Here is a 23,648-nt window from a genome sequence, read left to right as displayed (position 1 = left end):
TGCAGTCATCGATTCTCTCAAGAGGTCACAACTACTGCCAGCAAACATATTAATGACAAAGAACACATTTTTGCTATTCTACTAATACTTGTACTTGCTCTGCTATTCTGCTAAGCGAGAAAGAATTACGGGGCGTAAAACAAAAAAATATGCTGATTCGGGTTGGGTATACTATATTTAATTTATAACGGAACCCCGCCCTTAACCCATTAACAAAAAAGAAAAAAAAAATAAAAAGATAAAGTCATTCCATTTCGACAAAAGACCCACACCCAAGTTCCATAGCTTCGGGTCCGCTATCCCGATCATGATTTTCCTACTCCCAGATGGGAAATTCTTTCCCTTTTTGGCCGGATGTGGGCGAGGAAGGATTCGAACCCCCAACACCGTGGTTCGTAGCGGAAAAACTGAAAGAGAACAATATCTACTAGTAGTGGGTTTGAGCTGTTACAAATGATATCAGAGCCGGACACCAATGACGCTAGCCTGGAGAGAAGGTGAATTATGAGAGAGAAATTACTCTAAAATTTGTTCATATTTTATGTAAATATATTATGAGATTAGTTAAATAACATTTGACATTTTAATTAGAACTAATATATATATATATATATATATATATATATATATATAATATTGCTTGTTAAACCAAATCTTTGCCATAATTACAAGGGGGGCCCTTCATTAGCTATATATAAACTTAAGGTTTATTTTAATGGAGACAGATTCTTAAAAATAATAATACTATTAAATATTGGGGGAGGGGCCATGTGTTAATGGAAGCTAGCTTAGAATAAGCCCAAGTGCAAAATTGTTTAATTTGCAGAGATGGGTCTGAGTTGGAAGCAACCATAATTAACCAAAACCCTAAGGACAAAACAGCAAAATTTTGTCCAATACTCAAATAATTAATCAACCTCAATCCCAAAATAAAAATAATTACAAACTAAAATGGATTAATTAAACCACTAAAACTTTCTCCCATAAAATAAAAAAAAATTACAAAGCTTCCTTAAATGCATCCAAGATATGGCATAGTGGGTGGGAGTTTGAAAAGGAAAACATATTGTTTTAAAAACTTTATAGTAAAAATAAATTAGAACAAAACATTATGATCTCGGATTTTCATATGGTTTTGGTAAGAATATTGGCATATGTCAATGTCATATATATGTGATTGATTTTGACATGAGAGGTTGAACATATGTTCTAAGCAACCCCCATGCATTTATATATATATATATATATATATATATATATATATATATATATATATATATATGTATATTGGTGAATTTTATTCCAAAGTTTTGTGCATTAGAAGATATCAAAAAAGCATATTATAAAAAAAAAAAAAAAAAAAAAAAAAACTTACCCATTAAGAAATAACACTCTTTTTTGTGTATCTTAATTTTTGAAGCTCTAAATGGCTACCCATCTGCCTCTTTAATTTGGCCTTATGCTTGCTTTGTTATTTGTATGTAATGGATGAAGATTTGGGGTTTGGTGAATACCCATTTAATGAGTTGAAGATGATGATGAGAAGAGAAGGCGATGAGGAAGATGAATCAAACGGTTCATGTGGTTTCCGTAGAGAGATATTGTTCCCTTCAATGAACACTAATTGTAGTAATGTGTTCTCGTCTCCCAATTCCGCGTCGTGCGATACCGTTCTCGATCCGCATCGCCATCACCATCTTAGCGTGATGGCGGAGCGGAAGCTGAGAAGAATGATATCTAATCGGGAGTCGGCAAGGAGGTCGAGGATGAGGAAGAAGAAGCAGATCGAGGAGTTACAATACCAGGCAAGATCGTTTGTTTGTTTGTTTGTTTGATATTTTTCGATATTGTTGCGAGAAATTTTAAGACTTTGCTCGGTCTCAGGTCGGGCAGTTGGAAGGTTCGAACCGTCAGCTGTCGGAGAAGCTGATTCAGCTACTGGAATGCAACCAGCAGATCCTGCATGAAAATGCAGAGCTCAAACGCAAGGTTTCATCTCTTCAGATTATTCTTACTGATTTCTTGACGCCATTGAGAAGCTGTGATGAGCCTTTTGGGAGCTCCATTAATACTCGAAGACCTGAACCTGATATCTAGACCACTTTATATATATATATATATATATATATATATATATATATATATATATATATATAATAATATATTTGTAGATCTTTATCCTTCTTCATCATCACTGCTTTTAATCTAATTTGATTTCTGTTGCTTTTCATTGGGTTTTAGGTTCTTTTTCTTTTTCTCTTTTTACTTTTTCTTAACAGTTCATAGTTTTATGTGATGTGGGCCATACTAAAAGGATGGATCAAACTAATTGGACTTCTTTTTGATTCATTTTAATTATGGGTTTCGTTTCGTTGGTCCGATGTATAAACGTGAGTTACCTATCTCGACGTGATATCATGCCCCATGACTCAACATTTATTAGTTTTGAAGGAAGAATGAAGAGTACCCTGCCCCACGACCCATCTGCTCTTATCAAAGATGAAGGGTTGGTGTTGGCAAAAAGAGGCGAAGTTGAGAAAGTAACGTGTATGGTTTGAGTTTTTGTAGTGATGTACTTGACCTGGTAACCTTAGGTAGTAGAATCGAAACTATGTGATTGAATCATTTTACCTCGAAATCTTGTAAGTAGTGCTAAAGAAAGTCTTAAAAAGTTTTAATAAAATTTTTAAATTTAAAAAAAAAAAAATCTAAAAAAATATTATTATTTTTAATTAAAAAATATAAAATACCCCTAGAGAAACATTAACCCTCCTAATAAAAAAGTTCAAAAAAAATTTAGCAGACAAAAATAGTTTATGAACATTATCCATAAAGATTTTAATGTTATTTTAAAAAGTTTATAAGTGTTTTTTAAATTTTTTTAAAAAAGTTTTAAAAGTATTTTTTTTTTTTTTTTTTTTTTTTTTTTTTTTTGTTGGGGCAAAATATTAACCCTTTTAATCTATTTTTGAAATTTTGTAGGAGTTGGAAAGTATTTTTGAAAATTGAAGAATATATTATTATTCTTTTTGGATAAGTTGAAAGGTATTTTATTAATTTTATTCTTTCTCGCTCCTCGCAAAAATAATCATGATTTTTATCTTTTTGAGAAATGGATGATAAAATATTAGAACCGTAGCCCTTTCCCCAATGTACTGTTCGTCCATGTTCCTCCTTGATCCCGTTCGCCGGAGTTAATCGAGGAGGTCCGGCCACGCTGCCGCTCACCGACTATGGCGGACGACTCAACTGACCCCTTCGCCTCCCCAGAAGATCGCCTAAAGGCCCTAATTTCGTGTCCTTCCGCGAGGACCAAATCCGGGTTCGAAAACGAATCTGCAGAAGGTGAATTTCAAGAAAATCGGCCGCTGATAGACGATAATTCTTCTTCTATCTGTGTAATTTGTTTTTCGGATGATGGAAAAGCGGAGAGAGGTAAGCTTGACTCCTGTGACCACTATTTTTGCTTCGTCTGCATTATGGAGTGGGCGAGGATTGAATCTAGATGCCCTGCTTGCAAGGGCAGATTCACTGTTGTTCATAGAATTGCGAAGGATAGCTGTCGTCTACGTGAACGAATTGTTAATATTCCAATGCGGAATCAGGTTGGTAACTCTGTTGTTGACATTTTGCTGCTTTATTGTGCTCTATGATTGACATTGAGCTTTTCTAGGGCTTTAGGGATGCGTTTTTTGATTGGTTGAATATCGTGTGTTTAATTGTATGAATCTGGGAATTTTTCGTTTTAGAAGTGACGCCAATATGCTTGACTGCAAGGATCAGTTCGATTATAGTTTGAATAATGCATTGTAGAGCTCTCTGCAAGTATAATTCTTCCTTTTCTGTTGAAACTTGTAGCTATAGGAACAAATTTAACTATAATTACGTTTAATTGTATTGAACAATCTTGAAAATTTGAGGGCACTTGCTAGGATACGGTCCAAATAGATATAATTTTGCATAGTTATGATATCTACCACATCCATGACTCTTCTTTTGTTATCTACTGGTTGGAGTAGCAATTGCAGAAGTTTTTGAAAGATTATAATTTTTTTTATACTTTTATAGGGTCAAATTGCTTATGATATATTATTGTCTAGGTAATGAAACATATATATGCGTTTTTTGATTAGTTCAACTTGAGTGTAGAAATGCGCATAGTTTCACAAGCTTGTAACTTTCCTGGTTTCAGGATCGCTCTGTTATTGAAAATACTACGAATAGGGATCCATATGCAGAAACATGTTGCACTGTGTGCAAGGGCATGGAAGATGAAGGTCTCATGTTACTCTGCGATCTCTGTGATTCCGCTGCTCATACTTATTGTGTCGGCCTAGGTGCTAATGTGCCTGAAGGCGATTGGTTTTGCCATGATTGTACTATCTCCAGGGCTCAACATGCCGATACTGAATTGAATACTGGTTACAATGATCAAAATCAAACAGAATCTGTTAGAGCCCACATTTCCATTTCCGATATAGTAAAAGAATCGAGTGCTCAAACAGTTGGCATACCTCGCAGAATAGCCCTTTTACATTCAAGTCACGAGCCACCTTCTATTGTCCCCAGTTGGAGAAGCAGAAGCAGCGTGGCCCATAAATCATTGCCTAGTCGTGGTGGTAGAGCTGCTGGAACAAGTGCAAGAACATTACATCGCTGTCGTAACATCCATAGCCATATAAGAGCATTACGTGAAAATTGGGGTGGCTTACGAAGGGGGTCACTGAGCTTTCCCGCTAGCAGCTCATCAACATATTGTAGCAACAGTACCAAACGAGATATTGGTGCTGCAGTAAACAACCAAACAGGTGAACCCCATTTTTCTACAGCCATTAACATGCAGGCGACATCTGGACCCGAGTCTAACGGAAGCTCTTATGACGTTGAGAAGGCATGGAGGATGATGGAAATTGCAAAGGCAAAGGCCATACGTGAGGGAGATCAAACCTTGAAACATCCTGCTAGCAGACAAATGAACACAAAAATAAAAGATATTCATACAGCGAAAGGCCAGCAGTTCAAAATCCAGAAGCTAAAGGAACCAGCAACGCATAAGAAGGAAATGGGAAAGCAAAGATTGCCCGAGTTGGATAAGAAACTGTGTTGTCCTGTAGCAAGTAAGAAGAGTAAAGCTTCTGATGAGTTTCTTCCTACCAGCTCATCCAGTTATGGAGAACCCTCCCTGGGTAATATGGTCCAAACTTCTCGAGGTGATTTCAACTATGAAAATAGAAGAAAGCTATCAAACAAAATCGTGGATGAACTTTCTTCATCCTCCACAATGACACAAGCCTCGGAAAAAGGCCATGCGGCTCGTGAGGCTGGCAACGATCACGATCCCAAAAGTGAGATACGAACACTGGTCAAGATCAACCTAAAACTCCTAAGCCGAGACAAAAATTTGGGTACGATGTCACGTTCTACGCTACCCCATTGCCATTAGTTTGAATGCTTAAATGTAAAGCTCTTCCAGGTTTATCTTGTAACAGGATTATGTTGAGTTGAATATTAATTATCTGAGATTTATGCAGGATATGAAAGATACAAGGAAGTAGCAAGGCTTGCAACTCACACCATCATGGCAGCATGTGGTTTAGAACCCCCTCCAAAACCCAGCAAGCGATTCTTATCGTGCTCCGTTTGCAAGCACACAGAAGAAGAAGTCGGGCAGCTTCACAGGTCCACTCTGATGCCAGAATCTTGCAGAGAATGCTTCCTGGTGTATGTGAAGGATGTTGTTAATGCCCTGATGTTAGAAAAACTGGGGGTGGGGTCCTGATCGTAGGCTGTTGTAAAGAAACCAAATTGTGTGTATTAGTAAGCAGAAGAGTTTTGGGAGTAATAAATAAATGAGTTAAATAGACAATATCTCCTAGAGGTGGGCTTGAACGGTTACGAATGGTATCAGAGTCAGACACTGAGTGATGTTTCCAGCGAGAACGTTGGGCCCCAAGGATGGTGGATTGGGAGGTCTCACATTGGTTAGGCTGAGGAACAAAGTAGTTCGGTGTGGAAATTTCTCCATAGGAGGACAGAGGAGTAGAGATTAGTATGCAGAGAGTTGAAAAGAAAAGAAGTGGGGTCTAAGAAGGAGGAGGTGACGGTTTGAGGGGACCAAAATGGAAGGGAAATGTATGCGGTAGAGGGAAGTGAGCGTGGCGCTCCATTGTTGAGTTGAGCCGGTAATTCGTTGGAACATGTAGACGTGGGTCTAACGCTGATGTGAAACTGCCTCGTGCTTTGCTGTGGACTCTCTCTGTGATAGCACTCACAAAAGCGCATGCGACAACATAACATGACTTTCCACACGTGAGCTAACTGCCATATCACGTGCCTTTCAACTGAACGACACTACCGTGTTCAGTGCTGTCACCTCATCCTTTGTCACAGCCCTAAATACCCTATCACCTCTCCACACCTCACTCTCCTTTTTTTTTTTTCTTTCTTTTAATAACCATTACTTATTACCCCACCAAACCAAAAAAAGAAGCTTTTTTTTAGACTATTATATCCATTTTATTTTTATATTAATTTTGATTTTCTTCGTCATTTTTAAAATATTACTAAATTTATGATGGGAGAAAAAGTATATTAAAAAAAAAAAAAAAAAAAAAACGGGCAAGTTGGCCACGTGAGGCAGAGGGTGTAAAAAAGTCACGTGCATCTCGCGGATTGTGCGCCGGTACCGTTACTGATCTCTAAACGGATCCCCCTCAGAATGTCCACGTTTTATGCCGCCCTTCCATTCAATTAATATTTTATCGCCGGTACCCTTTTCATTTTTCAATTATATTTATTATATGAATGAAAAAAATGTTTAAAAATAGCCTTTTCTACAATTTAAATTAACTCTTCAATAATTTAATAAAAAATGAATTTCCTTTTTTCTAAAATTAATGTCAAATCCTTGTCGTTAGAAAAAATATAAAATGAAATGATGAGGGGACAGGGAAAATGAATTTGGTCACTCAATATTTCATTTGCTATCAACTTGCATAAACCCACCTAATCATATTTCCTTTGCATTTAATATATATTTTTTGTTTCTATTAAATAAATTAAATAATTCCAATACACGGCTAATTATTATAGGAGGAGTCTCCCGAGGCTACCGATAATTTTGAATGTAGAATCTCATACATGTTAGATTGTGTTTAATAAAAAAAAAATATATATATTTGATGATTAAATATAATAAAATATTATTAAGACAAATAATCAATTAGGGAGTTGTTCTGTTGTTAAATCAAATAGATTAAAACTAATCAACAACCTAAGCCTTTCATGTTATGTCAAATATAGCATAATTAATTAAGACGCCAGTTGGAAAGTTTAGATTATTTTGTAGAAGAAGAAGAAAGAAAATAAATTTTAAATTGAATTATCTTTAAATATTTTTAAAACATTATCGAAATAATTTAAAAAGCAATTTTTAATTTAAAAACCATGGATAGTGAGGCCGTCTATTAAACGGCGTCGCCACTAACGCCGGTGAGTGTGTGTGCGCGCGCGCGCGTTATTTAATCCAATTGTTTTTATTTTTTTATTTTATTTATTTTTTGGGATTTGAAGAGAAAAAGAGAGATTCTAACCCCGAAGGAAAAAAGAAAACACAATGTTTTGTTTGTAAGCGGCAATTCGAAGCAGATTCTCTTCTTCTTCTTCATTTTACCAATTCTTCTCTGCAATTCTAGTTTACTATCTTCACTGCTTTTCAATGGCGCTATAGTTTCTGTGTTTGCGTTCAAGTTCTAAATTCAGTTCAGTTTAGAAGAGTCACTTTGTCAAAGCCTGTGAAAATCTTCGCTCTTATCAGATTCTTGGAGAAACTTATGGTACTATTCTCTCCTAATTCATTCGATTTTTTATTTATTATTATTATTATTGTTATTGTTTTCTGGATTTGTTCTGCTTTATCTTGTTCTTCAACTGTTGTAGTTGAAATTGGAGAATTGTTTTCTCCAGGATGAGAAGCATGTTTTTCTGGAGGAACAGTCGGAATTTTATAGAGTATTATAACAGTTTACAGTTCGATTACTGAAAAGGTTAAGTGAATGTGCCTTTTAGATCTTCATATCGACGGCATAAATTCTCTGATTAGCAAGCTTTTGTAGGAATTCAGGTTCTGAGCGCTTCGTTTCAGGAAAAACTCTCGATATCCATAGTCAATTTTAGGGTGAATTACTGAGAATTGAACTTCTTTGAGAGGTTTGAATTCGTAATCCATCAAGAGAAGAAGGCCGAGGAATTCGCGTTTAACCGTTTGGAAAGCTTGATTGTAATTGGCTATGGAGCTTCCTCAGCCTTCCCGTCCCCTCGGAACCGAAGGTATGGTTCGATTTCAACTTTTGTCAAATTTAGTACTCCCGAACTTGAGTTTTTGGAATTCGATGGGGAAAACCCCCCGAAACGAATGATTTGTGTTGAATGTTCATTTGTGACGGTAATTTGGAAGCTCTTGTTCAGGACGGAAACCAACGCATGACTTCCTATCACTCTATAGTCATTCAACTGCCGACCAACAAGATCCATCTCAGTCCTTTCAAGGTAATATTCCTCTATCAAATCACCAATTTACAGATTTACTTCCTCCTATAAGCCATTTGATAAAGTAAAGCCATGTCTCCGTTCTGATATTTCTTTAGTAATTACTTTTGTTCGAAAACGAAATGAAATTATGGTTGTCCGTGCACGTGACTTGAATAAAATCATGGATCCGTGGCACGAAGTAAAAGTAGGGCTGAACTAAATTAGGAGCCATACTTGGCTTTCCCTACTGCATCTGTCATTTTGCAGTTCACTCCAAATTCAAAAAAAGAAGAAGAAGAAGAAGAATTTTCTATGACGAACTGTAATTGAATATCGGGATGAACTCGATAAAATATACCCTAATATTTTTCTTTTTCTAAAATTAGCACAGAATATATGATAGAATAGGGTCACTGAATTCCAAAAAGGAAAAGGAAAGGCCGGCAGGTAAGTAATTAGCACCACCAGATTGGTGCGCGCCCTTTCGATGGCGGGACCTGTCTCATGTGTCGACAACTGACTTGACGTATCGCACAATTCAGGATAAGCGATGAAAATTCAGCTCCCTTGCGGAACCCCTTAAAAATTGCAATCTTTTTCTTTTTTCTTTTGGGATGTGCATATGCTTCTGAATAAATTCCATAATAAATAAAGCGAATCTCTCTAAAACTTGCCATGTGGATATATTTACTGCCCCCATCATGCGTATCTCTTACGGAATCGTCAATATTAAGTGCTCTTTCAGTGGGGATTTTGAAATTTTTGCATTCAGCCTGTCATTGTTACTGATAAGAGAATAGTAAAACGTGAACATGGGTTTCAATTTCCACGTTTGTAATCCATTTTTTGGCTGGACAGTGAAAAAGGTTCTATCCTGCTTGTTTCGTGGTTAATTGCATCACTATTTGTTTAGAAGCCATGGGTGCATTTGGATTAGCTATTATAATGTATGTTTTTCTATTTTTGTGAGAACAGGAGGTTTTCTTACAACGCATGATTTTCTCCAGCCGTTGGAACGGATTGAGAAGACTTGTGCCAAGAAAGAGCAAACAATGAATGTGTCCACTGTCGAACGAGCAGCGCCATCCTTGGCAACTCTAGCACGTAATTCTCCTGTCGAGCGTCTTTTACCTGGTGGAATTGGGAGTTGCATTATTGGCCACATTTCTTATTTCAACCATAGGGTTCCAAAGACAGAAGGCTCGGTATTTCCAGTCCCTCAGGCGAGCAATACTGACAAAAGTGACGACAACTCCCGCTGTAGCTCTTTGTCTGCAAGTGGTTTCAAGTTGTGGGAAGAATCTGCTGTTAAAAAGGGAAAGACAAGGAAGGAGAATTTGAGTGAAAAGCCGGGTCCAAGAGGTAAAGTTTTTATCATTACAATCTTTTCAGTTCTAATTATTTGACCACTAATCGATCAACAGAGTTCGCATGGACTTTCTAGTTTCTAATGTTGGTGGGGTCCTACTGACTTCTTAACGTAGCTTTTTCTTTAGTCAGTAAGAACTCATGACCGAAATTTACCACAAAACTTGAAATGTTTGGAGAGAAAACAAACGTATGTGGGTGCATATGTGTGCTTTCTCTTATCATCTTTTTGTTTGTTTTGCTTGCATGTATAAGAATTCTAAGATGGGGTTTTGGTATTCGCTCATATTTTTCCCCATCATTTGAGCTTTTTTATTACGTTCCTTCCCATTGAACTGATCTTCCGTTCTTTCTAGCAGAACCACCGGCAAAGATGGAACAGTGGGCCGTTTCAACAGAGCGGCCAATACAATCATCATGCAGCAGCTTCAGCTCTCTCTCGTCCTCTCAGTCAGTCATTCTTATTTCTAACTTTTCAAAACGTCAACATTATTTTTTTGGTTCCCGTGTATAAATGTTGAGACTGGACTTCCTGGAAATTTACGAACAGGCCTTCAGGCCAGCAGAAACGGAGCTTCGGTGAGATGTTGAAGTCCGCAGCCAATGTTTCCTCTAAGGAAGAGGAACTAGACGATGGCAAAGCATTTGTTATTAAGAAGGAATCATCGCCATCCACTGCCTATAGAGGTTCGTTTCTTTCATGATGCTCTGTTCGTTATTCCCCCCACCAGAAATTTTAAAAAAAAATTAGATAAGTAGTGCAATTTGGCCTTCAATTTGAAAATGTTGCCATTTTTACTCTCTTCTAAGTTTTCCTTTGAAAATTCATTAAAAAAAAAAAAAAGAAAACGTGTTTTGATATACTTTTGATGAAGTGTAAAATATGTATGATACAAAATTGATAGGATTTGAAAGAAAATGACGTTAGAATTAATTTTTTGTCAAAATTTGTGAGCTCTGGCAAAATTAGTCCCCGAAAATCTCTCCTCAATTATTCATCTTTCTAAAATCTTGGATTTACAGGTGACTTGAGGATAAACGTCGGTGGAAAATGCTCTGATCAGAAGGCTAACACGCCGAGATCCAAACATTCTGCAACAGAACAGCGTCGAAGGAGCAAAATTAATGATAGGCAAGATTTCACAGATATATGTTAGTTCAGTAGCAGACATTACCTTTTTCCAAAACATGTGTATATATTTCCTTATAGAAAGCAATTCGTAGAAAAATCACTCTAGAAGTTATTTTATTTGTGTGAGAAGTTACATGCAGGTTTCAGAAGCTGAGAGAACTTCTTCCCTGTAGTGATCAGAAGAGAGACAAAGCATCATTTTTGTTAGAGGTAAATGTGCATGTCACTAGGTGATATTTTACTTCTCTTTTGCATATGGTGTGCAGTAGATTGATTTCTGGACATGTTACCAGGTTATCGAGTACATTCAATTTTTACAAGAAAAGGTTCGCAAATATGAAAGCTCACCACCGCAAGGATGGTACGATGAACCAGCGAAATTACTCCCCTGTGTAAATACTACCAACAAACTTTCTCTCCATTGTTTGTGCATACTATATAACACTGTCCCTTATAAAAATATTTTGACCTTTTGTTCTTGTTCCACTAAATTTAATTGATATCAGCTTCCTAATATGCAAACCCTCTGATCCTCTGTTGTGCAGAGAAACAATTGTAATCCAGCACGACGTTACATCGATCAATCTCAAGTTGCCAAGAGCGGCCCTGTGTTTATATTTGCTGGGTCTGACCAGAAAAATACGTCTCACTTCCCTGCATTTCTTCCAAGGTGCTCGCACACCCCAGTCGAATCTAATACTTCCACCACCTTCGGAGAAGCGGATCATCATCTTGGATCAACAAACAAAGCAACATCTTATCCAATGTTGGACCCACGCTATTTCATACCTGTCACAAGTGAAGGTGAAAAAACTAAAATCTATTCTCAAGTGGCACATAGTGCAGACAGAAAACCATATAAAATGCAACGACTATTATGTGAGACGAGAGCATGTACTACCGATATTGCTGCTGTTGATAATAAGCTGAAAGAACCTGAGCAGAGCATTGAAGGTGGTAGAATTAGCATCTCAAGTGCATATTCTCAAGAGTGAGTATATTCATATTCTATATTCTTGTTTAATATGGTACATTCTGATATGCATGATCTTGAGTTTTCATCCAACAAACAATAAATTTAGCCATCTTCAAGACTGACATTATAATATTAGTAGATAGCTCTTCTAGACAGCGAAGTTAACTGTTGGAAGAGGCCAATAGATCAATCTGAGACTTGATTCATCAATTAAGCGACATACATTTGGTTTCTCGATGAGCAGGTTGTTAAAAATTCTCACACAAGCGCTACAGAGTTCTGGAGTGGATATGTCACAGGCCAGTATTGCTGTACAAATAGAACTTGGAAAGAGGACAAATTGTAGAGATACTGCCGCAAATCCTGCTATTGTGGTAAACGAACTGGATACTAGTATGTAATGAATGTCCTTTTACTAGCTGCATCAACTTTTCCACCTGCTTTTCCATAGGATGATTCAGCTCGCCAAAGTGAGAGAGCCGTTGGTACCAGAGTTGCAGCTGCAGAAGAGGACATGGAGCAGGCATTCAGAAAGAAGCAAAATACTTGAAAGAGATGGTATAACAAAGTAATTCTCCCGTCAATTCAATTAATTATCACTTCATTTTTACGTTCCATTTCTTCCATGAAGGGTTTATGGCCTTTCAATTATTTGGGAAATGCATCTGACCCAGATTGATTGTACATTAGGATATAGTTCATCTTCTAGTTGTGATTTTTTGGGCACCCCCCATTTTAATATGGTGAAGCTGCTTTGGAAGTTAAGCTTCCCTCCATATTTAGAGGCTGTTTTAGATATAAAGGCTTTTGTTTGATGTAAAGTGTGTCTCATTGTCTCCTCTTGTCAAAAACTCTTTGGGAGGGAGGGAGGGAGGAAGAAAAGAATAAATCTGTTTACTTCCACTTTTATCATATCCCTATTTTCAGGATTTCATCGCTCTCTGTAGACATTATATTATTATTATTTTTATTCAGAAATGATTATTTCTCCGCCGCTATAACTTAAAGAAGCATCAAACAACGATACTTATCTTGGTTGTCCAATTGATTTGCTTTTTTTATAATAATAATAAAAAAAATGATGGGCAGCCACTTCTTCTCTACTCTTCATCACAATTAGAATTCAACCTTTGTTTCCCACGTTACCAGAATTTGCCAGCTTCGAAGGCCATGTGCATTCATGATTATTCTCCATTATAAATACAAAATCTCCAACAAAACTGCTAACCCTTCAAATTCTATTATTCGATTCATACCTTGCTTTTCTGTTAAACTTAGCGTTCGATATATGCTGGCTGCTTGCTGCATAATTTCACATGATTTGATCAAAGCAAATGGGAACCAGGACAAGTTCCTAGCCATGAAGAAGGGATAGAACAAAATAATGAATATCAAAATATGAACATGAAGAAATCATATATCTGGCCACAGGAATTATCAAATGAGAATAAATATAAAAATCAATGAATAAAATGGCATCATCGTCCATAGAATCTGATTGCCTGCTGTCTATCATAAGGCAAAAAGAAGATATCAGAGGTGGTGGGAGGAAAGCGATATGGCCTTTCCTAAATACATAAATATGAATCTTTCTGTGCTTATTGGGAAGAGAGTAAAATAAACAATTTTGGCCCCCCTATATAGCTCCCCCCCTCTTGCTAATATATGAAGACTGATGCTAACAATGGGAGTGAGGCAATGAACTGTGGGGGAAAGTGGTTCTGCGATTCAATACCAATCTATCTGTGTACAAACTATGCCTGTCCTACGCAGTTTTATGTGCTTCTCTCATCCTGTAACAGCGAGGTAGCTGGTAATAAACGACCACGTTGAATAACAATTTCTATATGCCAAAGAAAACAATGTTCTCCAATTGGCTTCTTATATACTATACTCGGGCTTTTCTAGATGCAAATGTATGACCTTGAAAATCTTGATTGATCCGATTAGTTCAACTTCCATCTCTACTGAAATGTCACAATCCCAACATACAAACCTCAAAGTGTTCTCTTCAGCATTGGAGAAGAAACAGCCCCATTTTGTTCCTCCAACGGTGGCAAACATTCTTCAGGGTTGGCATAGAAATAGTCCTCCTCTTTAGGTTTGTCGTGGATCACCATCCTTTTAGCTGGTTTCCCCATGCGGTCTGCGTGGGTTTCTTTTACAGCCAAAGAGAACTCATCCCAGCTTAGCTTTCCACTATTGTATTGATCTATCAAATCAACAAGTATCTTTCTGTCCAACAGTATGGTCTTCTTAAACCCAAGATATCTAAAAACGTCACAACACAAGTAGCCAGTACAATTGGTTGAATATCATCTCAAATAAAACGGTACAATTGATTTAACCATATGCAATAGATAAGCAAATGAGTGAAAATCACTTGGTACCTGCGATGACCTTCAACAACTTTAGCCATATTCCCATCATATGTAGGAATGAATATATCACTTTCCAACGAGACAAGGTAATCTAAAGCAGCCATCTGGGATGAGTGATTCTGAAAGAACCTGAGGTCAGAAGGTTTTAGCAATGTCTCCTTCTTGACCTATTTAACCAAAACCAGAGACAATTTGTAAGGGCAGGAAGACGTAAGGTTGGGATATAGAAACTACTGCATAGCTAATCTACAAACCAGTTTCGGATAAGCCTTTGCAAGACTCTTCATCCTATTTTGTCCTCCATAGATTTCACCAGCTGCAATATAAATCTGAAAATTAGGATCAATATCCAGCGCCCTCAGTGTAAGTGCAGTTTCTTCTGGGGTCAAGGGGCACAACCCATCCTTCCTTTTCATGTCAGAGTTTATTACTTTCTCTTTCCACCATGGATATGCATATCTGCACATATAAAGCGAGAGAGAATGGGAATGAGAAAGAGTTCGCTAAAAAGCCAAATGCCAAATGATCGAAATATAAACAAGTAAACATCACCTCATTCTTGTCAATTCTTCTATTTCTTCGTTGTTACAACCTTGAGTACAGCCAGAAAAGGCCAGCATATCCATCTCATACCTAAGATGAAGCACTAAAAAAGGGCCATTTTCCCTAAGCAGCTTGACAACCCTTCTTCCTAACTGCTCTATCTCTGAGGTGAATTTCAGAGCACTATAGTTTACTCGACATCTCAGCTTCTGCATCTCCATTGGTTGGTTATTGTTGGCAAGTCGGGCATCAGTTTTGTTCAGATGTAAAACTTTGTGCTTCTGAATGAGCGGAAGAATCTATAATTGGAGAAGGGGAAAACTTTTCAGAATTTTGCAAGAAAGATAAACAAAACAACTAAATAAAAACCAGAGGGAGTTCATTATAATTAATTTGAATATCTGTTCGGAAAAACATTGGTATGTCAGGGTACTAAAGTATCTAAGTGGCATATTTTATTGCTCGACGTTTGAGAAACACAAATAAAACTAACCTGATCATGATAATATGAAATGTCAGACCAGCTAATAGGTGGCATTGAGTAGACCTTCCGTTGTTCCATTCTCTTCTTAAGCCTGACGGGTAACTCTCTTATGATGCGTACTTGATCTCTCAATGATCCGATAAAATGTTCCACATCAAATATATCTTGAAATTCACTGAAACGTCAATATAACTTCATTTCAGCTCAACCATATGAAATTTTGCCCAACCAAAGATGAATGAAAATGGATTGATAATTACACACCTGGGATCAGCCCAGAATGAGGTCTTATCCAATTCGGGTACAACAAGAGTGACATTCAAATATCTTGCAATGGCAACCATGTCACATATCTGCACAACATACAGAAAAGGAAAAGGGGGAGTGAAGGGGTAGAATTATTAGGGTATAGCATAAATAGAAATTGTCTTATGTTCAGATGGTCAGAAATACAGTGTTTTGCACACTGAACGATTGAAATCACCCACCGCTGCCCTCATTTGATTGAGCCCTCCATTGCACGACACCATCAAGTAGCCATTGTTCTTGTAATATCCTGACGGAGAAAATAAAATTTCAGAGATAAGAGTAACAGCTCACAAACTCCCATTAACAAGCAAGTAAATACTAAAAAAGGGAAATAGCTAATATAAAATTCGACAATAACCCTTCTGTGTATCTATAAATGAAATGAAAGATTAAGATTAAAAGGGGAAATGCCTACTAGATATCTACATCATCGCAAAGTAACAAGTTAGTTTTAATTTTCTAGCAACAAAAACAAGAGGATTAGGAACTGATATCTACATCATTTTCAGTGATTTCCAATTCCCTTAAGAAAGTAAAAGTAATCTTATATGACCGGTTAGGAAGCTTTAACAAACAAAAATTGAAACCAGGTCTTAAAAGGAAAGAACAAAAAAACTCACGTTTAGGAGGAAATACTATTTTGGGCGGAACTGAAAGGGGATTTTCCTCAACACCAGAAACAGCAGCGGCCGCAGATTCATGAGAAAAACAAGAAGGCCATCCTTTCAAGACCCCAGGTCCCCAAACCTCCCTTAACGAAATCAATTGAACGATGCAAGTCCAGAGCATAACAGTCGTCGTTAAGCGGATTAACCACGGCCGCACTCTCAACCCTGATGAGACCATTGAACTTTTTAGTTTATCGATCTTGCTCCCTCCTAGTGCTTTCAATTCCATCGCCGTTGAGTCACCAAGCTTCCTCCGATTTCCCTCTATCTTGCACATTGCTATTCCTCTCGCCCGTGCATTCAGGAGAGAAATCAACAGAGCAACCCCCCCTTCCCCCTCCCCAGATGTATTATTACTTCAGGAAATCAAGAAAGACCCCTCGGAAATCGATCTGCTCCTTATTTAATGAATGCCAAATCAGAAATCACAACCTAAAACATTCAACCAAAACCGAATTACATACATATATATATATGGAAATAAGTTACGATAAGATCTCCAAGATTCACAGGGGGGCAGATACGGTTGGGAAACCAGATCAAAACAAGATAGCAACTAAAACAAAAATCCCGGACCTCAGAGAAGAAAAGCGATTACAGCAACAAATTCAAAAGACTGTTAGCAAACACTAAATAATACTTTCTTCCACAACGTACATTACCGAAATCTCCGTTGGGTGACTCCTTGAAGAATGAAGAACATCAATAACTTCGTTGAAAGATTCTTAAAAAATTCAATTCAAATTTGTAAAACGATCATTCTACAAATAGAATTTTCGGCGGAAGAAGGTCGTCTTTGCATCGCCATTCGCCCAGAACCTCGCCGCGAATATCGATGACGCCGTTGAAAATATATAGGAATCGGAGAGTGTAAGGAAAGGAGAAAAAAAAAAAAAAAAAAGAAGAAGAAGAGATCCGTACCGGTAGATGCAGTCGGGTCGGGTTCTGTTCACAGTGGGCTCGGTTTGGATTCACGGGCAAATAAAAAACGTCCCAACTCGGACCCAGATACGTTGACCCCACTGTCACGTTCAGTCTATCTTCTCCACTGAGATTCTTCCACGTGTCCAATCGAGAATATGACTTAAAAGAGATCTCGCGTAGGGCTCACTGTCACCCACCCTCGGTAGGTGGTGAAATAACTACGCGAAATCTTTGATATCACGAGATATTTCAATAAAACCGCGATAACTTTTAGTTTCAAAATATCGCGACGCGGTTTTTTCTTTGAAATTCGCAGTCGGTGATATTATAGATTTGAGTTTTTTAATATATTTTTCTTTGGCTTGTCATGGGAACCACTCAGAATTTATTTATTTATTCTTAATTCACAACATTAATTTATATTATTATTGCTTCTTTTTGGACCATCATTATTATCGTATATTTATTATTTATAATATTTAAAATATGTTTCTTACGCGGAGATTCTCCCTTATTCTGACCATATATATATACATATAATTAATTTTTATCCTATACTTTTAATTTCATCTTAAAATTTTACCTTTTAATAACTTTCGTTTTAAGAATGGTAAAAAAAAAATTAAAATTTAATTAATCATAACGCATTCCTCCAAAAGAAAAAGACATTATAACTATTTTTGGTGAAGTTTTTTAGTTTTTGGAGAGTTATAACTCACTTTTTTATTTTTAATATTTGATCTTTTTTTTTTTTCCTTTTAAAATTATTTAAATTATGCCGCAAAGATTCACCCATTATTAATTTTGATTCCCTAATATATAAGATTGAGAAATTAATTTGGTAAGTTCTTAAATTTCACCTTATGTAAAAATCCCTAATTATCATATAATTTAATATTTTTTAAAATATAGTATATATATATATATATATATGTTATTTAATTAATGTGTAAAATGATTGAAATTGGAATCGTAAAAGTCAATACCGTAAAGTGGGCTGTTGATTATTCTCCAAATTTACTATTTTTGTAAAAAAGGAAAATATTCTTCAAATTTACTTAATATACCATACTTTTGACTTCCAAATTTGAACATGTTCGACACAAATTTGAAACATTTATATTTAATTGTTTTATTCCAAGCCTTTATCATTTTTTAGAAATATAATATAAATGGATTTATTCATCGTGTATAAATATTTTTTTTAATAATTAAACAATTCGACGCCTCAGCCTATCTTAACCCAACACGAAAACATAGAGTTGAGTTGGGTTATCAATTCTATTAATGACATTTGAATCACGAACCCAACACCCGCATACTTTAATTTAATTTTATTATTAGAGCTCTGAATGATGAAATTATTAAATAATATTGATACATAATTAATTAATGTTTCTCGTAATTAGTGGAAAACATTATATGTATTTGAGAATAACGTGGCTTTGATTAACTGAGCATTACACATTTCATATTATATAAATAGTTTCCAAAATCTTAAATTTATTATTTAAACTTTTCATTACAATTTTATACTATCATTTATTTAAATACAATAATTAATATAAATTGTAGAGAAATACGAAGAGAATATTTACCTGAATTTTATGGCATTGTAGAAAAACCTTATACTAAATTTGTAATTTAACTTATTTTTAATTAAAATAAAGATATTGATTATATTCTAATTTTAGGTTATTGGTATATTCTTTAAACTCGAGCATAACTCAATAAACAAAAAAATTGGATTTCCACGCCCATACGTCATACTAAAAAAAAATTGCTTCACGTCTTATTTTGCATCTTCTTTCATTTTCATTTCCAAAATCGACTAACCTAACTTAAAAAGAATATTATTTTGCTCTCGTAACATGGCCCTTCAGCTAAAAAGAGTAAAGCATATATATATATATATATATATATATATATATATATATATATATATTAATCTATTTGGAGCGTTGACTCCATTCGAATTAAAACGAGGAAGAATTGATATCAAACTCAATAGAAATGGAAAGTGGTAGAATTAAAATTATTTTAGAATGGTTTTTATTTAAGAAAAGTTGTTTCATGATGGCTCTTTTTTAAAAAAATAAAATTCTACAATTACCAAACCTAATTAATATAAATGAATTTTTGTCTAAAATAAGTTTGAATTAATTGATTTTATTTTTCAGATATTAGAACCATTTCTTTCTAATAACTTGTAAAAATAATATTTTTAGTTCAATGTCGAACTAAATTCAAATATTTTAGAGTTGGTTTAAATTAATTTTTTTATTTTTTATTTTATATAGAAACTAAATAATAATAAAAAATTAAATTGTTGAAAGAAATACATATTGATCAATTATTCATGGCCGACACAATCTTTTACACCAATTACAGCTATAAAAACCCCACTTTCATAACCCAAGCCGATTAATTATTTAAACAATAATTAAAAGAAAATACATTGACCCGACACCTCAGCATTCTCTCCATGCTTACGTGGCGCTCTGAAAGTCAAAAATGGCCGACAAAGCCATCCTTCTCACTCCCCCGTTCCTCCACGTGTTTCCTCATTCTGCGCCCTCTTCCGCCGCGTTCCTCCACGTGTTTCCTCATTCTGCGCCCTCTTCCGCCGCGTTCCTCCGCCGCTGCCGACCTCAACTCTGACTTCTCCTGTTCTCGATCCTAATTGCTTCCCAGCAAGCATTCCATTAAATATATACAGTCCGAACTCAAACCTCTTACAAGCAGAATTAGGGCACATGGGTTTGCAAGACATTCGATCCAAGCCATGGAAGTGCCCAAGGTGCGATTCGCCCGACACCAAATTCTGCTATTACAATAACTACAATTACTCTCAGCCTCGCCACTTCTGCAAGACCTGCCGCCGCTACTGGACCATCGGCGGTGTCCTCCGCAACGTTCCTGTTGGCGGCGGAAATCGCAAAGCGAAGAACAGTTCGAAGCTGAAGCCAAAGGCTACAATGATCGTGAGAGATTCGCCGTCGTCGAAATCGAATTCGTGGAAGTCCGATTTGGAAATCCTCCCGTCGCCGCTGAAGTTGAATCAGGGGGATCCGCCGGCGGAGAAAGGGGCCAGGGGCCAGGGGCGAGGGATTTGGATCGTTGGATCATTTGCCGACAAGTGATGAAACCGAACGAATGGATGAGATTACCGGTGGCGTTGCAATCGGAAATCACAAATATTTAAATTATACAAAATAATAATTTTTGAGTAAGTTTCAATTATTAAATATTTTGTTAAAAGTTTAAATAAATACAAATTTGAAAAAGTTGAGGGCAAATAAAATAAATTGAAAAAGTTATAAATTGAAATAATAGAAATTTGGAAGGGTATTTTAGCAAAAGAAGAGTTCTCTGGCATTTTTGTCGATGATCCTAAAGAAAAACGAATTTCAAAATTCGACCCCAAACGACTCTCACTATCCAATTTCTTCTCCTCTTTACGCTTTTCCTTTCCTCTCTGGTTTGCTAATTCCAGAGGTTTTTTTTTCCATTCCTCTAAAATTCTTCTGTAAATTACTGGAGATTTCGTCTTCTCAACCATGTTTGAGCCCCAACATTTCGTCGATTTGCAAGACGACTCTGCTTTCGGCGATCAGAAATCATGGAATTCCGGCGACCACAACGCGTCCCCGACTCGCCGCCTCACTCACTCATCACTCCCAATCCCACCAATTTCAGCTTCGGCAACTACTGCTGCTGGCGCTAATGGCAATGTGGATCGTGAACTCTTCAACAATCTCGTCGAAATCGTACCCCTCGTTCAGTCTCTTATTGTAATTCGTCTCTCTTTGAGCTATTTTTTTTGCTATTTAAATGGAATGGGAATTTTGTTATTGTAGTACTAGAGGGGAGGGGGTGTGTCGTGAGTCTCGTGATGAACGGAAATTTTGATTTTGGAATCGTACTATTTTTAGGTTTGTATAAATTTTACTCATGAGACGCGAAAGGCTGGAGTTGTTCATTTTGAGAGATGGGAACCGGGGGAAAGTTAGGAAAGAAATTAATTCGTGCACTGCATCTTTCTGTATTCGATGAAGGTTCAATGGTTGAAAATGTAATTCAATTTGTGATTTCTTTTCATATTCGAAGTTTTCGTTCCATTTCTCGCTTCTTGTTGTTCTTCTTCATCTTTTTCTGGGTTTTTGATGTTTGTTGTTTATGGATATTTGTTTTGAATTAGGATCGGAAAGCGAGCAGTTCATTCAGGAAGCGGGGTTCAATGATTTACACTAAAACACCTTCTAGAGAATTATTACACAGGAAGGTAACCAGTTAAACTGTTCTGTGATTTTGTATTCTTGTATACACTTTATCTCTGATTTTATGAATCCATCGATTGGTTTATGGCGCTTTGATTTCAAGGCAGGATGAGTTTACTGAATTGTTTGTGATGTATTCTGTTAATTTAAGCGCAGAGCCCCATGATTTTATAATCTTTGCTTATTTTGTTGCCAATATCCTAATATCAGCTTGTTTTCCATTGTCATTGTCTCTCGGTTTTTGTGCATTCCTCAATTGATGAATTCTTACTCCCTTTGTGGGTATTTTGAAGATGGAACAGAAAGGAAGGCATAATGGCCAATCTATTCCAACCAAGAAGAAGAAAGACCATGGGGACAAGGACCAGGGTAACAATGTTGATAGTAATTCAGATGCCGATGGCTTTTCGGTTTTCTCCTCAAGTTCTTTGGTCTCTGAAAGGGATAAAGAAGAACTAATCACATTGAGAGAACAAGTGGAAGATCTGCGAAAGAAATTGCTTGAAAAGGATGAACTTCTAAAATCAGCAGAGATGTCGAAGGACCAGATGAACAATGTTTACGCGAAACTCAATGCTTTGAATCTCCAGTCTGCAGAGAAGGATTCTCGGATAAAGATGATTCATTCCCAACTTTCAGATGCAAAGGTTCCCATGAATTGCATTTTGTTCATTGAAATAATTATCATTTTGACGGGTTTGTTTTGTTGAGGTCGAATATAAGTATCATAAGTAACTTATGTCGATTGATGAATCCCACCATCTTGAAAATATTTCCAAAAACGGATTTCTTGTAGTTTTCCAATTGTAAATCTTCTGGTTATGTAACAAAGATGGATGAGTAACTACTGTACAAATCATTACATAATTCATTTTCATATGCAGATTAAGCTTGCAGATAAGCAAGCTGCGTTGGAGAAGATACAATGGGAGGTAATGACATCAAATTCAAAAATAGAAGAACTTCAAGAAGAGCTAAAGTCATCGCAAGGAGACGTTTCATCGTTTATGCTGTTACTCGAAGGCTTGTCAAAGAATGATTGCAATGAACGTGTTGAAGATTATAGTCTTTCAGTGTATCTCCCGGAGAGCTGTCCTTACATTGTATGATGTGCTTTTCTATGCTCTTATGATTTATGCATAAGCCCCTTCCCATCTGCAGTTTGATATGCCATATGTTTTATTGATTGGAAAGATTAGCATACTTATTCTTTCTGTGCTCAAGCGTATCATGTTGTCACTTTTGCATAGAATATTAGCTTTTTTTTGGTCACAAGTACCTGATCTTCATTGTTGACCTCTAACGACTGAGACTATTTCTCCTGTGATTCAGGATGATTTGGACGATCTGAAAATGCAGGAAATGGAAGAAGCAAGACAAGATTATGTAGCTGCTGTTGCTGTTGCAAAGGCAAGGCAAGATGAGGAATCTATTGCTGCTGCTGCAGCTGCAAGGTCACGTCTTCAGTCGTTTGTTTTCGAAACATAAGTTTCAGGCGATCGATGCTAGCATAAGTTTCAGCACAGGTTATTGCTTCATTTGGTATCAACTGGCATTTCTCTCTGATAGTTTGTAGGGCATAATAGCGTTCTCTATAGGGTTACTCGAGTCATTTATTTGTAATAAATATATTTATGGAAATGTTGAAGAGGAAGTTTCTATTTCATTTTGTATGTATGATGTATCTAGCCTTCCCCATGTTCGTGTGTAATGGCAACGAGCCATGCTTGGTTGTGCGCTAGAGAGACATCTTGTTCTGCAAGTACGGAGCGCATCTCTCTCATTTTCTGATGCAGTTTAGATGATCAAAACAACCCTCATAGCTTCGGAAGAAATTCTGAGGATTTATGTATGATATAGATATAAGAAAGGAAGGAAGATCATAGGTTATAAAATGGATTGTATTGGTCATTTTAGGACCTTCTCGCGGTCCTACGGACGTTTCTAAGCAATTGTGTTACCACTGAGCGAGTGAGCCAACTCGAAATCTTGTCGCCTTCAACCTAATGACGTATACCCAAGCATTTGACATTGCTTTTAAGTAGAAAGTTTTA

The 23,648-nt window shown here is 36.5% G+C and overlaps 6 protein-coding genes across 17 annotated transcripts; 5 read left to right on the top strand and 1 right to left on the bottom strand.

Annotated features, from left to right (window-relative positions):
* Positions 1–1,315: 1,315 nt before the first annotated feature.
* Positions 1,316–2,355, top strand: LOC111783227 (basic leucine zipper 4). Its single transcript, XM_023664131.2, has 2 exons — positions 1,316–1,805; positions 1,885–2,355. The coding sequence occupies exons 1-2, from the start codon at positions 1,485–1,487 to the stop codon at positions 2,095–2,097; spliced, it is 534 nt and encodes a 177-aa protein (XP_023519899.1). The 5' UTR covers positions 1,316–1,484; the 3' UTR covers positions 2,098–2,355.
* Positions 2,356–2,997: 642 nt separating this feature from the next.
* LOC111783226 (uncharacterized) lies at positions 2,998–5,790 on the top strand. Of its 2 annotated transcripts, XM_087120718.1 has the most exons (4): positions 3,294–3,435; positions 3,527–3,605; positions 4,193–5,405; positions 5,532–5,790. In XM_087120718.1, exons 2-4 carry the CDS (start codon positions 3,594–3,596, stop codon positions 5,777–5,779), a joined length of 1,473 nt encoding a protein of 490 aa, XP_086976844.1. In that variant the 5' UTR covers positions 3,294–3,435; positions 3,527–3,593; the 3' UTR covers positions 5,780–5,790. The 2 variants fall into 2 exon arrangements, with proteins under 2 accessions (XP_023519898.2, XP_086976844.1); XM_023664130.2 differs by having other exon boundaries at positions 2,998–3,605.
* Positions 5,791–7,546: 1,756 nt separating this feature from the next.
* Positions 7,547–12,993, top strand: LOC111783223 (transcription factor BIM1). 8 transcript variants are annotated; one of them, XM_087120563.1, is made up of 13 exons: positions 7,549–7,835; positions 7,966–8,045; positions 8,123–8,328; positions 8,467–8,547; positions 9,505–9,891; positions 10,254–10,347; positions 10,448–10,584; positions 10,921–11,049; positions 11,160–11,239; positions 11,323–11,421; positions 11,575–12,020; positions 12,250–12,379; positions 12,457–12,993. In XM_087120563.1, the coding sequence occupies exons 3-13, from the start codon at positions 8,289–8,291 to the stop codon at positions 12,553–12,555; spliced, it is 1,722 nt and encodes a 573-aa protein (XP_086976689.1). In that variant the 5' UTR covers positions 7,549–7,835; positions 7,966–8,045; positions 8,123–8,288; the 3' UTR covers positions 12,556–12,993. The 8 variants fall into 8 exon arrangements, with proteins under 8 accessions (XP_086976693.1, XP_086976689.1, XP_086976691.1 ...); XM_087120565.1 differs by having other exon boundaries at positions 7,939–8,045; XM_087120566.1 differs by having other exon boundaries at positions 7,966–8,328; positions 10,921–11,029; positions 11,170–11,239.
* Positions 12,994–13,439: 446 nt separating this feature from the next.
* Positions 13,440–17,288, bottom strand: LOC111783225 (rhamnogalacturonan I rhamnosyltransferase 1). The gene is made up of 9 exons (XM_023664129.2): positions 17,048–17,288; positions 16,343–16,822; positions 15,902–15,969; positions 15,678–15,766; positions 15,423–15,588; positions 14,939–15,228; positions 14,641–14,845; positions 14,396–14,553; positions 13,440–14,276 (listed from the first exon to the last, which is right to left on the bottom strand). The coding sequence occupies exons 2-9, from the start codon at positions 16,665–16,667 to the stop codon at positions 14,003–14,005; spliced, it is 1,575 nt and encodes a 524-aa protein (XP_023519897.2). The 5' UTR covers positions 16,668–16,822; positions 17,048–17,288; the 3' UTR covers positions 13,440–14,002.
* A 2,462-nt stretch (positions 17,289–19,750) lies between these two features.
* On the top strand, positions 19,751–23,260 carry LOC111782463 (protein MICROTUBULE BINDING PROTEIN 2C). 4 transcript variants are annotated; one of them, XM_023663216.2, is made up of 5 exons: positions 19,751–21,108; positions 21,516–21,599; positions 21,897–22,241; positions 22,479–22,697; positions 22,927–23,260. In XM_023663216.2, exons 1-5 carry the CDS (start codon positions 20,875–20,877, stop codon positions 23,080–23,082), a joined length of 1,038 nt encoding a protein of 345 aa, XP_023518984.2. In that variant the 5' UTR covers positions 19,751–20,874; the 3' UTR covers positions 23,083–23,260. The 4 variants fall into 4 exon arrangements, with proteins under 4 accessions (XP_023518984.2, XP_023518983.2, XP_086976708.1 ...); XM_023663215.2 differs by having other exon boundaries at positions 19,753–21,108; positions 21,888–22,241; XM_087120582.1 differs by having other exon boundaries at positions 20,965–21,389.
* LOC111783489 (dof zinc finger protein DOF1.7-like) lies at positions 20,071–20,457 on the top strand. The gene has a single exon (XM_023664420.2). It carries the CDS (start codon positions 20,071–20,073, stop codon positions 20,455–20,457), a length of 387 nt encoding a protein of 128 aa, XP_023520188.2.
* Positions 23,261–23,648: the final 388 nt, after the last annotated feature.

Source organism: Cucurbita pepo, chromosome 20, assembly GCF_057944985.1.
Source record: "Cucurbita pepo subsp. pepo isolate OVF chromosome 20, ASM5794498v1, whole genome shotgun sequence".
Taxonomy (NCBI): Eukaryota; Viridiplantae; Streptophyta; class Magnoliopsida; order Cucurbitales; family Cucurbitaceae; genus Cucurbita; species Cucurbita pepo.
Note: the sequence above shows the minus strand (reverse complement) of the source record. Positions and strands in the feature narration are given on the sequence as shown.

Bases quoted from the DNA above. Each gene is read 5' to 3' on its own strand.
- LOC111783227 (XM_023664131.2), top strand. From the start codon at position 1,485: ATGGATGAAGATTTGGGGTTTGGTGAATACCCATTTAATGAGTTGAAG. The intron at 1,806-1,884 runs GCAAGATCGTTT...GCTCGGTCTCAG, and splicing joins TCGAGGAGTTACAATACCAG to GTCGGGCAGTTGGAAGGTTC.
- LOC111783226 (XM_023664130.2), top strand. From the start codon at position 3,234: ATGGCGGACGACTCAACTGACCCCTTCGCCTCCCCAGAAGATCGCCTA. The intron at 3,606-4,192 runs GTTGGTAACTCT...TCCTGGTTTCAG, and splicing joins ATATTCCAATGCGGAATCAG to GATCGCTCTGTTATTGAAAA. The intron at 5,406-5,531 runs GTACGATGTCAC...AGATTTATGCAG, and splicing joins AAGCCGAGACAAAAATTTGG to GATATGAAAGATACAAGGAA.
- LOC111783223 (XM_087120563.1), top strand. From the start codon at position 8,289: ATGGAGCTTCCTCAGCCTTCCCGTCCCCTCGGAACCGAAG. The intron at 8,329-8,466 runs GTATGGTTCGAT...GCTCTTGTTCAG, and splicing joins CCGTCCCCTCGGAACCGAAG to GACGGAAACCAACGCATGAC. The intron at 9,892-10,253 runs GTAAAGTTTTTA...CGTTCTTTCTAG, and splicing joins TGAAAAGCCGGGTCCAAGAG to CAGAACCACCGGCAAAGATG.
- LOC111783225 (XM_023664129.2), bottom strand. From the start codon at position 16,667: ATGTGCAAGATAGAGGGAAATCGGAGGAAGCTTGGTGACTCAACGGCG. The intron at 15,767-15,901 runs GTGGGTGATTTC...TATGTTGTGCAG, and splicing joins TCAATCAAATGAGGGCAGCG to ATATGTGACATGGTTGCCAT. The intron at 15,589-15,677 runs GTGTGTAATTAT...TTGACGTTTCAG, and splicing joins TCATTCTGGGCTGATCCCAG to TGAATTTCAAGATATATTTG.
- LOC111783489 (XM_023664420.2), top strand. From the start codon at position 20,071: ATGGGTTTGCAAGACATTCGATCCAAGCCATGGAAGTGCCCAAGGTGC.
- LOC111782463 (XM_023663215.2), top strand. From the start codon at position 20,875: ATGTTTGAGCCCCAACATTTCGTCGATTTGCAAGACGACTCTGCTTTC. The intron at 21,600-21,887 runs GTAACCAGTTAA...GGTATTTTGAAG, and splicing joins GAGAATTATTACACAGGAAG to ATGGAACAGAAAGGAAGGCA. The intron at 22,698-22,926 runs GTATGATGTGCT...CCTGTGATTCAG, and splicing joins CGGAGAGCTGTCCTTACATT to GATGATTTGGACGATCTGAA.